Source organism: Dasypus novemcinctus, chromosome 1 (assembly GCF_030445035.2).
Source record: "Dasypus novemcinctus isolate mDasNov1 chromosome 1, mDasNov1.1.hap2, whole genome shotgun sequence".
NCBI classification, from domain to species: domain Eukaryota; kingdom Metazoa; phylum Chordata; class Mammalia; order Cingulata; family Dasypodidae; genus Dasypus; species Dasypus novemcinctus.
Window position 1 is genome coordinate 157322617 of NC_080673.1, and position 13238 is coordinate 157335854.

At 38.9% G+C, this 13238-nt stretch overlaps 1 protein-coding gene across 2 annotated transcripts in view; it reads left to right on the plus strand.

Annotated features, from left to right (window-relative positions):
* The first annotated feature begins 2777 nt into the window (after positions 1–2777).
* The window catches only part of NFXL1 (nuclear transcription factor, X-box binding like 1), a 94883-nt gene continuing 84422 nt past the window's right edge, over positions 2778–13238 (plus strand). Inside the window, exons 1-4 of one of the 2 annotated variants that reach the window (XM_058299029.1) lie at positions 2778–2872; positions 3281–3532; positions 5256–5429; positions 12560–12669. In XM_058299029.1, the coding sequence (XP_058155012.1) occupies positions 3283–3532; positions 5256–5429; positions 12560–12669 (534 nt within the window). In that variant the 5' untranslated portion in view covers positions 2778–2872; positions 3281–3282. Of the gene's footprint in view, positions 2936–3280; positions 3533–5255; positions 5430–12559; positions 12670–13238 lie in introns of both variants that reach the window. The other variant, XM_058299019.1, reaches the window with a different exon arrangement.

Here is a 13238-nt window from a genome sequence, read left to right on the forward strand (position 1 = left end):
TTTTGCCTATTTAGGTACTCTAAAAATAACTGGAACTTCTGGGTAAACATTAAATATATTTATGCAGTAATCATATAGCAAAGTGGATAAGAGTATAGACCAGGAGTCACACTACTCAGTTGCAATCGTGGCTCTGCTAGGATTATTTTTTTTTGAAAGATTTATTTATGTATTATCTCCCCCCTCCCCTCTGTTGTCTGCTCTCTGTGCCATTTGCTGTGTGTTCTTTCGTTTGCTTGTGTTCTCATTGGGCGGCTCTGGGAGTCAATCCTGGGGCCTTCTGGATTGGGAGAGAGGCAATCATTCTCTTGTGCCACCTTAGCTCCCTCATGTTATGATCTGTTGTGTCTCTTATTGTCTCTTCTCTGTGTCTCCTCTTGTGTCATCTTGCTGCGCCAGCTCTCTGCATGGGTCAGCACTCCTGCACGTGGCAGCATTCGTGCACAGGGCAGTATCCTGCATAGGCCAGCACTCTGCGTGGAATAGCTTGCCACATGGGTCAGCTTATCTTCACCATGAGGTCCTGGGCATCAAACCTGGGACTCCTATATTGCTTGAGTCACATCTGTTTTCCTCTCCTAGGATTTTGAAGATGAAAATTTTCTGTGCCTTTGATTCCTAAGTTTTAAAATGGGACTGAAGATAACAATACCAACTTACGGGATTGTTGTGAAGAAAAATAAGTAAAAGAAAAGAGGCCCTAGAAGATTGCTTGGCACATAGAAAGCACTTGATGAATGTTACTGTTACTAGCTACTAAATGCTTGAGGGAATGAAAGAAATTTGTCAAGGAGGACTGACATAGAGAATTAAGCAAAGCGCTCATCCAGATCTCTTGCATGTAACATGATTCTAAGCAGGATCTCCCCTATTAGGATCCAGTTAGCATTTCTTTGCATTATTCAGTGCCTATCAATGAATTATCTTCAAGACTGTGACAGGTTTTTTCTTGCATCTGAAAATTCCACTCTAGAAAGTCTAAAAGGGGACAAGAATGTGGCTCAAGCACTTGAGCTCCGGTCTACCATATGGGAAGTCCTGGGTTCAGTTTCCAGTGCCTCCTAAAGAAGACCAACAGTGAGCAGACATGACAGGCTGGCCCAACAAGATGATGCAACAAAAAGAGACACAAGGAGAAAACACAATGAGAGATACAACAAAGCAGAGAGCGGAGGTGGCTCAAGCGATTAGGTGCCTCCCTCCCATATGGGAGGTCCCTGTTTGGTTCCAGTGCCTCCTGAGACGATGAGCACACAGTGAATACAAACAATGGGGAGAGGGGAGGATAAATAAATCTTACAAAAAAAAGTCTAAAAGGTAATGGTTGCAGTTTTAAACAAATAGCCTTTATTAGTCTATGAGTTGCTGTGTATCCATCAGTTTCTAACCAAACAAGCTATGCCATTCTCAGGGGATATTATTTTTGAGTTTACATAATTTTAGAAGCAATTCTACCAATATCTGTATGTAAGTATGGTGATTTCATTTCTTCATTGCTAAAACAAATACCATGCAATGGGCTGGCTTAAACAGAGGGAATTTATTGGCTCACAGTTTTGAGGCTAGGAGAAGTCCAAATCTAGGCATCATGAAGGCCATACTTTCTTCCTGAAGACTGTGTTCTGGGGCTGGCTGCTAGTGATTCTTGGTCCTTGGATCCTTTGTCCTATCAATGCACGTTGCACCCTCTCCCTTCTCTTTAGGTTCCACTGACTTTCAGCTTCTTGCTTCCAGTGGCTTTCTAGCTACCTGAATTTCATTCAGTTTATAAAAGACTCCAGTAATAAGATTAGGACCCATCCTGATTGAATTGGGCCACAACCTAACTGAAGTAACCTCATCAAAAAGTTCTGCTTACAAGGAGTTCTCACCCACAGGAATAGACTTAAGTATTTTTTTTCAGAACATAGCTTCAAACTACCATACATGGTCTCCAGCCTCAGACTATCTGGGTTTGGATTTTGGCTTCGCCATCTCCATCTCCTAGCTGTATGACCAAGGGCAGGTTGCTTTATCTCTCTGCCTCAATGTCCTCAGCTGTAAAATGGGGGTAATGTTATTGTGTGCACTATTAGTTAATATATACGTAAAACATTTTGAACACTTACCTATCGGTTAATAAATACTATCGATATGTTAGATATTTATTATTAATGTAGGGGAATTAAGTTGAAAGTTTGTATTAGGGTTTTATAATCCCAAACAATAATCAATATATTTCTCAATCCCAGACGCATCCCGAAAATGAAATTTTACTTTAATAAAATCTACTTCAGAAAGTAAATAATCAGTAGCGCCGGGGAAATCACATTTTATACTATGAAGTACTACGGATAACAATAGGCGTTAGGTTTATTTTCTACATTCAGAAAGACGATTTCGTCCTCACCCCCACCCCCACCCTCACCACATTCCTGTAATACTCCCCCACCTTTACCACTCGCCTCACGGATGCCGACACCAGAGTGTTTTCACTGTAACCGCTGGTTTTGGTCAGAGTATCCTGTTCCCAGCAGCAAGCCCCAAGACAAAGTCAACGAAGGCGGACAGCCAATTATTACCATCCCGACTGAATTCGGACACCTAGCTAGGTTCAGGAGAGCGGGAAAGCAGTAGTATAATCCGCGGTGAAGATCACCGGAGAAGCCCGCCCATGTCCCCACCTACGACTCTCTCCCGGCGCTTAGCCTTTCCGAGTCCCAGAGCCCGCCGGGGATTGTAGTTCCCAACGGCCCTGTCGGCGCACGCGCACGTAGCCCCGCCCCTTGCGCGTGCGCACTCTCCGAATAAGGAAGAGACTTCTGCTGCCACGTTCTGCGGGATGTCAGCGGGGGCTTCTGGGAATTGTAGTCGCTGGGGGCGGGCGCTGTCGGTAAGGAGACGTAGCTTTCTGTGGGGTCCGCTATCGCTGTGGGTTCCCGGCGGGAGCCGCCGGGTCAGTTTCCCGGTTTTCTTTCACCGCACTCTTCTGAGGCTGAGGAGCAGCTCTCTTTCTCCCGGGCTCTCCCTCTCGGGTCCTGGGTGCTTCTCGCCCCGCCGTCCATTGCTTTGGCTAGTCGTTGTCTTCTGTGGTCCATCTCCAAAGTCCGGTTTTGGCTCTCGCCCTCCAAGAGAGGCAGGGCCTCGATTACTTAATCCGATCCCTACCCTGCAGGCACCCTGCTCACCCGGCTCCTCCCACCGGCTTCCCCACTGCCTTCATTCCTCCCCCTTTCGGCACCCTAACTCTTCTCACTCGCCTTCCACTTTTTTTTTCCTTTTCTTTTTTCTCTCTCTGCAGGGATGGAAGCTTCCTGGCGCCAGGTGGCCGGTGGCAGAGGCCGAGCCCGAGGGCGGGCCACTGCGGCCCCCTCCTCAGGAAATGGAGTTCCCCTCCGCGGCGCCGGAGGAGGGCGAGAGAAGGGGCGGGTGGGCGCCGCTCGTTCTGGCCCCAGCCCCGGAGGAGCCGCGATCGCGGCGGCTGCAGTTGTCGGTGGCTCAGCTGGGCACAGCCCCCGGGGATCTGAAGCACCGCAGACTTCCGTAGCCAGTGGTGAGAATGGCTCCCGTCCTCAGTCTCACCTGGATGCTTAATGAGGCACTGAGTAGTCAGGACTGCCCCGCCCTGGCCCTCTCTCCTTCACTCTCTTCCTTATCCTTTGGGAGTTTATTTTTGGCCTGACTTAAACCTTTCAGGCAGCTACTCTCTTTGGCATTCGAGAGAGTCCCATCACACCTCATTCATTTTCATTGGTATTATCTTTGGTAATTCTCTGTCCAGTTAGTTTTTTTCCCTTTATTTATTTACCTACCCAAATCCCCAGTTAGTTCTTATTTATTTATTTATTTGTTTACCTACCTACCTACCTACCTAAGTCCCAAAGTCAATAGGGAATTGTGACCCTGGGCTCTGATTTAGCCTGTAGTTTTGTTTTCTTAGTTTAATACAAAATGCTTTAAATCTGAAATGGTTGCCAGTGGGTCCCCCTCCACCCCATAAAAATCTAGTTAACAGATTTTCTTGAAAAAATTTTGAAAATATGGTTTGTGTTCCTTTGGACATGGCACCAGTTAACTGGGCTGAAGCAGAAATCCCATTTAAATTGGGGTTGGACACTCCATTTCACAGTAGTCCCCACCATGCGTCCCCTATCTCTAGGATCAGTTGTCATTTTCCTTCTTTATCAGATTGCCTAGGCCCTGGTAAGCATTTGAGTTAGTGTTCCTTAAGATTGTGGCTCGTATTCACAAATTTCATGTCATTCCGTGGGTGCATCTGGTATTGCCTTGCTGGATATGTCAACACCCTTCATCCAAGACTTGTTTTAATGGAACTGTAGTGGTCTTCCGTATCAGTCTGTACGTACAGAAGAGTGCATGGGGGTGGAGGGCCGGGATGATCCCTGAAGTCATTTTACTTTGTGTTTGGAGTGTATTTTTTAGAATATGTTTTTTTGGGAGGTAACAAAATTGAGCTTCTTAGCTTCTTCTAAGCTAATTTTAAAGTTTGATGGTATCTCTTAGCTTGCAGTAACTTAATTTATGGTGGAGGTAAGGTGTACAATTTGGAGACCTATGAACAGTTTTGGTAAACTTTCTTGATTTTGGATAGAAGGAAAGTAAGCATTCTTTACTTGGATATTTGAGATTTGACTATAAGAAATAATGTATGGGAATGTAGCTGTGTCAACTTGTCTGTAATTTTTCTTAAACTTATCTTACATAGATACATTTATTAGGTTAGAACATTTCCATTATATCTAATTTGGCCTTTTTTTCTTGTATATCTCTAAGTGCTAATTTCCCATAGGTTAATGATATTTATCATCTCTGTTATTGTACATCAATTTTTGAGTCATGTATCTTTTAACTACCTCTTTTCTCTCAATACTCAAAGATTCTTAGGTAGGCACTGTATACATTTTGCACCAGTTTTACTTGAAATACTGGATAAGCCCCACCCAAACTGACTACAACAAGAAAAGGAAAATATTTCATACAGAAATAAAAGTTAACATTATTTTATAAGTGCAAATATAGCACCCAAATAAGAAAGCTTATCTTGTTTTCACGCTCATCAATTTTCAAGCATAAAGTGAGTTTGAATTAGCAAATGTGTTAAGAAATATAGAAAATACTTTTTCTTATGGGTTTTCATGAAATAGATTGCTCCAAAGGTGACTTTGAAATGCATGCTTAAAAATATATTAATACATCAAGACTTACTTTTTGAAAACATTGTTTTAGAGAAATGAAAACCTTTTTCTTTTAAACAGAGCTAACTTCTCAGAGGAAATTTGAAGAAATCAAGAAGGCTAATCAAGCTGCAGCCAAAAAACTTGTTGAAGAACATTTTAGCTCTTCATCTGAAGAAGAAGGAGATGAAGATTTTGAAGGAAAGCAGGGAAAAATAGTTGCTAATACATTTGTAACATATACAACTCAGACAGGTACTGATCTTTTGAGTTTTGACTTCTTTGACATCAATGAGAATATATTCCTGGCATTTTTTTGGTAACACCTTTACTCTTCACAGAATTGTTTTTGCATTTTAAGACTGAGCAATTTGTATTTTAAAGTTGAAATTATGTACATTATATTATTTGAGAAATATTGCTACTTGAGTTATATCCTATTCTTTCTATAACACAAATAGAATGGCACCTTGCCCTTTTTTTTTTTTTAATAGCTCTGGAAATTCTCTATGTATTCCATTTATTTGGCATTTCATTAGAATGCTCTGTAGATGATGCCAAAGTCCCCTGAGGGATGAGTCAGGTCAAGGAAGTTTCTGGTTGGAATTTGATTGGACTTGAGGAGAGTACCCCTTTATATTTATTCTTCATTTCCCTTTCTTTTCATCATGTTAAAAGTATCTTGATGTAACTCCATTTCTTGATTTTATTCCCTTATTTTGTATCTTATTCACACCATCTGATTTTCATACCTTTTTTGTTTTTTAAACTAAGTCACCTCAGGTTTGAAGTGTTAATCACAGTTTCTGTTGCATTAGAGTTGTTCTTAAAGCCATGTTTTTGTAAATGAGGACCAGTGTAATCTTGCTGTGTTTGACTTAATATTAACTATAAAACTGGATTATTTCTAAGGTAAATATTAAGTTTTCCATATTTTATACTATAAAATCATCATTAGAAACATTCTTGCATGTATTATCAACATTTATCAGTATATTCTTAGGTATATATTGTTTTATATACCCTTATAACAGTAATTTATGCTTATACTTTTCCTCAGTTCTTTTTCTTATTTTATCATTATGTTAGAACTAGAAGAAGCCTTAGAAGTTTTCTCAGAGACAACTCTACAGAGAGAAATGATTTTCTTATAGATAAACAATCCATAAATAGAGCTGAGTTTAAACCTTGTAGGTTTGTAGGCCATTACTAAGCCAATTACATTTTCTGTAAAAGCAGAAAAATTATGAGGGAAATTAGGCTGTCCCTCTACCTATTTATGGGGAAAATGCAGCATAATATAGTAGTTATGAACATTGACTCTGGAGCGTGACTGTCATGGTTTGAATCTTGGCTCTGCTACTTACGGCAGCATGACCTGGGCATGCATTTAACTTCTTATGGTCTCAGCTAGTTTTTCCCCTGTAAAATAGACATAATGACAGTAACTATCCTAGAGTTAATGAGTCACTATGTGTATAGCATTTGCAGTCATGTCTGTCATATAGCATATGGTATACATTTGCTTTTTGGAAGTATTTTGTGAACTTAATCATTTACGACTTATTTTCTACTTAGCTTCTTTTTTCTATTTTAAAAACATTCATCATTTTTTTTTTTCTTTTTCATCCTGTCTTCCCTTTATTTACTTGATCATAGGCCCCAATACCATGCCAACTGGTCTCTTCCACTACTCCTTATTAATGTGTTCCTTAGTTATTGTGTTGTATTTTCTTTGAGAATTGTTAAGTAATAATGTCAGGATTCAGGACCATTAGTACAATAGTAAGTCAAAAATCAGAAGCACAACAGAGTTAGAATAAAGGCAATTCAAGAGCATAACAGTTAAGGAAGTCTTCAGAATAAACAATTCAGGTAGTTCCCCTATTCCTTTCCCCACAAAGACCTGGATGATTAGTTAATTGCCTGACTATATAGATGGAATCATGAAGGTAGGTACACATTACCATGTAGATTACCTTGGAATTTACCATATGCATTAAGGAAGTAAGATTAGGAAGTTTAACTGAAAAGACTAGCTCAGCCAGAGAAAAGATGATAAAAAGTTACCTTGAGGTAACTTAAGTAACCTATTCCTGCCCTACCTCCCTCTACCCACTTCCTTTTTTTTTTTTTTTAACTAATTACGGTCTGTAGTTTATGGTTTACATTTTGCAGTGTACAGTTTTTTGGTCTTTGACAAAGGTATAATGCCATGTATCCATCATTGCAGTATTGTTCAGAACAATTCCAATGCCCTAAAACTGCCCTGAGTTCTACCTATTCATACTTCCATCTCCCCTCTGAACTTCTCTGTAACCACTATCTTTATATCAGTGTTAGAAGTTCTTACAGTAACAGTAAATCTACATTCATCCATGGGCCCCACTCTCCCCCATGTTTCCTCATTACTCAGTCTTGAGGAATTTGGGATGATGTCTGTTCTGACTGCCTCAGATTGAGAGGGGCCTTAGATATTATGGGGCAGATGTAAGAAACTTTTGCTTGCAGTTGTAGATTCTCCCTGTTTTTTGGGATGAGGCTTGTTCATCACCATCATTTTTGTTAGTTTTCCTGGGCAAGTCTGAAGAATCCTGGAGAATAGGTTTTGGCCATAATTCTGCTGGGATTCAGGGCTCAACTGGCATATGAATGGTCCAAAAACTGTGTCTGAGATATATAGTTAATGGGTAGAATGATAATTATAGGTTCAAATAAAAGGGGTAGAAGAATCACAAGTAGGGAATTTATATATGAGTCTATCTCTGTTATATTGGAGAAATAAATTATCATATATTCTCAAATAGGGCCTGGTGAAGGGGTGTTGGTTTCATATGGCTGTATGCCTTGCCTAATGGTGACCAGCTGTCCCTAGAGCCCTTGGGAACACTTTTGTTTGAAGTTTTGTTTACTGTGGCAGTTAGTGAAATCTGCCTGAGACCTGCATAAGCATAACTTCTTAAATGACTTCCTGACTCACTTTGAAATCTCTTAGCCATAAAAACTCTTATATTTAATGTTTCCCCATTTTGATCAAGGTCTGTTTCCACATGCATCCCTGGTTGGCACTTGGTAATAATCTGTTGATGCCAAGGAGGCTCATCCCTGGGAGTCATGTCCTATGTTGGGGGGAAGGTAGTGAGTTAATTTGCTGAGTTTGGCTTAGAGAGAGACCACATTTGAGTAACAAGGAGGTTTTCAGGAGGCAGCTCTTGGGCATTAACTATAATTAGGCTACGTTTCATTTTTACAGGAATAAGTTTCCTAAGTATAGGCCTTAAGATTGAGGACTTGGTGTATTGGCCTGTTTTCTTTTATTTGGCACTGTCTATATGTTCCAGAGGTTTCTCATTTGAGAAAGTTCCAGGGCACCCAGGATGGGAGTTTAATATTTTGTTATTTATTGTGTGGGCCTCTATTGAGAAAACAAACCTATGACAGCATGAATACATTCATATCCCATAGAAGTATGCTTTAAGTGTATTTTCCCCCATATATCACCTCACTATTGATACCTAGTACTAGTGATACATCTTTGTTATAAATCCTTAAAGAACATTTTTTATAATTGTATTCTTAACCACAATCCTCAGCCACTGCAGCATTCACTGAGTTGCACTGTCATCCATTTTATCCTCTCACTTTCCTTCTAGCTTTATGTATGACCCAAACCTTCCTCTTCAACCCTGTTCACACACACACACACACATCAGCATCATTAATTACACTCATATTGTTTTGCCTCTATCACTTCCATCCATTGCCAAATAAGGTTAGGCAGTTTCTTGCTTCTAGAGGATTTTATAGAAAGTAATTGTTTCTTGCTCTTAGATAGAGGCAGATTTTATTTTTAAATAGGAAATTCAGTGACAAAGCTCTATTTCTAGTGTTTAGAAAACGTTATTTGTAAGTTATATTAATGTTTATTTTTCATCTTAAAATGTTCTGTTCTGTGTTAAATCCATTACTGTTTTGATCATCATTGTTTTGTATTATGCACTATGCCTATACTAATATCTGATGAGTTGATTTAAGACCAGTGGAAACAGTCATCTCATTCTAGTGAATTGAACTCCAGGGCTTTACCAAAGGAAATAGTGGTGGGTTTTTTTTTTCAGGTCTTTTTTTATCTGAATAGCCTTTGCATATTTGTGATTCTTTTACATATCAGACTTGTGTGGCCAACTTCCTGATGGTGTCTCTATTTTACTGGTCCATAGACACACCAAGCTACTGTTGAAAGATAACTCATTTCTTATCTTATTTTCTTTATCTAAGTAGTACCACCATTTTCCCAGTCACCCACTAATGCCAGAAACCTGGGAACAAGTATGGCAAATACATGACCCTGAGCATTGTTATTCACTGCCATGCCACCCTTTCCCAAGGCAGATATCTCATCAAATGTTTCCTTTTGAACCTGGACATGAATATTAACTTGTAAAAGTAATGCAATCTAATTGGCACTAAGTCCTGCTGAGTTTTACTTCCTAGATTTCCTAAATCTCCCCTGTCCTTCCCCCACATGCTATCATTGCCTTAGTTCAGGCTCCTACAAACTGTTTAATATATGGATTAAAACCACCTAGGTGGATATGACTAATATTACTATTTTATAGATGAGAAAATTGAGACAATTTAGATAAATTGCTCAAGGCAAATTTTTGCTTTATTTATAATTGCCCCTCTTTCTTTTTCAAGATTTATTTTATTTATTATTTCTCTCCTCTTACCCCTCCCTCCCCCCGTCCTGGTTGTCTGTTCTCTGTGTCCGTTTGCTGTGTGTTCTTTTGTCCGCTTCTGTTGTTGTCAGTGGCTCGGGAATCTGTGTCTCCTTTTGTTACGTCATCTTGCTGTGCCAGCTCTCCCTGTGTGTGGCGCCATTCCTGGGCAGGCTGCACTTTCTTTCGTGCTGGGCGGCTCTCCTTACTGGGCGCACTCCTTGCGCGTGGGGCTCCCCTACGCGGGGACACCCCTGCGTGGCACGGCACTCCTTGTGCGCATCACCACTGTGCCTGGGCCAGCTCCACATGGGTCAAGGAGGCCTGGGGTTTGAACTGCGGATCTCCCATGTGGTAGACAGATGCCCTATCCACTGGGCCAAGTCCGCTTCCCTGTAATTGGCTCTTAACTGTTACTTCCTGCTTCCGGTCTTGGCTTTTCATACTCATTATTTTTCCTTTTATTTCAGTTCTTGGAGTGATATATTTAAAAAGCATGACTTCAAATGCTGTATTACCTGCTATGTATTAGTTAGCCAAAGGGGTGCTGATAGAAAATACCAGGAATCTGTTGACTTTTATAAAGGATATTTATTTGGGGTAGAAGCTTACAGTTACTAGGCCATAAAGCATAAGTTACTTTCCTCACCGAAGTCTGTTGCCGTGTGTTGGAGCAAGATGGCTGCTGTCTGCAAGGGTTCAGGCTTCCTCTTGCTCCTAAGGCTCCATGGTCCCAGCTTCTTCCAATATCAGCTGTAGACTGGGATAAGTCTAGTCTCTCTTCTGGGGCTCATTTCTCTCTGGGCTCAGCTGCTCCACTCTCTCCACAAGGCCAGCTGTAGACTGTCAGGCTAATGGCTTGTCTCTCTTCCCAGGGCCTCTGCTGTGTCTAATAGAGCCTTCTCTCCTTCCTCATGTATCTGCTTCTTTGTGTGTTTATTTCCTGCTGCTCCAATATCAAAACTCTTACTTTCTCTTCTGCATGTCATTTTCTCTGTGAGTCCCTGCCCACCAACAGGGTGCGTTCTCAATATCTTACTGATGTGGCCTAGTCAAAGCCTTCATCATTATTTGATCAAGTAAAAGTGAAACCTCTGAATCCAATCCAGTCCAATCTAATATGCCCAGAGGACCAATTCATAAACATAATCCAATATCTGTTTTTGGAATTCATAAGCAATATCACACTGCTACATGCTGTGACATACTGGGCAGTATACTTGAGTGCTGCAGTCAAACTTTAATAAAATTTCCACAGAAATTTTACATAAATTTTGTAAATATAAGATTAGATTTTATTTTGTTAAAAGTCTGTTTCATCGTATTCTTAAATTCTATTTTACACAAGTTTGTTGATAAATTATATGAAATTTAAAGTATTATATATTAATACCAACTATGTTGATAAGCAAAATAACACATAGAATGATTTCTGCCTTTTAGGATACTTTAAAATCTTCAATGTCTGTTTAAAATAAAGGAAGTATCTTTAATAATTTTATAATATTTAATAGTCTTTGGAATGCCTTTACAATTATTTTGTTTAATACCCTAAAATTAGATTTATGCTTGTATTGTAATAGGTCAAATTTTTGTAAGTGTTGTGTTTACTTAGGTGATTTTTAAAAGTAAAGAATTATCAAAGTATCCTATTTAATTTTTCTTTTTTGTAACTTAGTTTTTGACTTGAACCAGTCAAGATATATTTTCTTGGTAAGTTCTTAATACTTATGGTAGTTTATGCTCTTAGTCTATTTTTCTTGGGGGCTTAGACAGCCTTTACTGAGCAATCTTTATTGTACTAAAGAGCATGTAGGCTTGTTTCTCTTACACTAAATTGACTCAAATACTGTCCTTTTGGTGTCATGTGTGTTTTTCGTTTTGCTGTTACCTGTTATTTCTTGAAACTTCGTGCAGCAACCCCTCTCTCCAGCATATCTAGTGCTTAAGAGGGCTCACTTTGGATTCAAATCGAAGTTACTTTTTATGTACCTTAGTTTTCTCATCTGTAAAATGAGGATAACAGTAGTTTACTTACTGGTATAAAATACTAATAGTACAGTACTTCACAAATAAGTGTTCAAAAATTTCATAATGGAAGTAGTGTAGTAATTTTTCTGGAAAAAGTTTTTTATGCTGCCTCTTTAAGCAGGTATAGTGAATATAATTGAATGAAACAGTATATTGTACTTTAATGTCCTTAATATCTTCTGAGATTTACATGTCCATCACTCAATAAATTTTTATTAAGAATCTGCTATGTACCAAATAGATACACATACAAATGTGCATTGGCTGTGTGCTTATATTTACACTAAATGGCTCTTCTTCATGTTCACTTTTGTATTTTTTCTCTCTTTCTTACTTCACATCTTGCTTCTTTTGCCAATGGCTCTGCCTATGCCAGATTTGTTAAGGACTCTAACAGCAATACAAGCAAAACTGAGGGAGGACTGAGTTACTGTCTTTGAATAAAGTACATAAGATTTAGTGCATGGACTTAGTGCCCTTTTGGCAGCTCATGGATTACATTCCTTCTTAACTTCTTGTTTTTCAGCTATATTTTGAGCAGTTGAAATTGCTAAACACTAATAATACAGTGCTTTTAGTGAATTTGTTTTTTTCAGATAATTAACATGAGATGTTCAATTTTTAAATTTAAAGATGGAGATATACGTGAATTAGAACGAACAAAACAATATGTAAATGAAGCTTTTCAAGCAGGGGCTATGACATGTTTAATTTGTATTGCTTCAGTGAAGAGAAACCAAGCAGTAAGTTTTCCCCCTTATATAACATTAATCTCTGTAGGCTAAAAATGTCTTAATTTTGTGTTTATGATAACCATTTATTATTATTTTTGCTTATTTTTGGTTAAAATTGCTTCATTTGAGAATTTTGTATATAAATCGGTCATCATTTTATATGTTTGTAATTATTTTAAAAATTACCCCTAAATGAACATTCAATATTTTTAGCACTATTACTCTAGCTAAAGCAAGTATCCATTTTAAATGCATATTTCAATTTGATAAAGCATTTTTAGTATCTATAATTTAGAGAGGCTCACAAATACTGGCATGTTAAAATGTACAATATTCCATTATGTTAAGTAGTTTAAAACGAAAGATAAATGTAGTCCCTGCCTTCAAGGAAGTAGAATTTAGCAGTGGCACTTCTTGTCTACTGGTGAGCTTTTCCTGTGTTGAAGGCACCTTGATAAGGGCTAGCAGCACTGGGAAGGAGAAATATTCAGACATAGCTCATGTCCTCCGAGAAACTTATGGTCTTACGGTAAAGTTAGCTACATGCAAATTTAAAAGAGCATTAATGAAAGAATTAA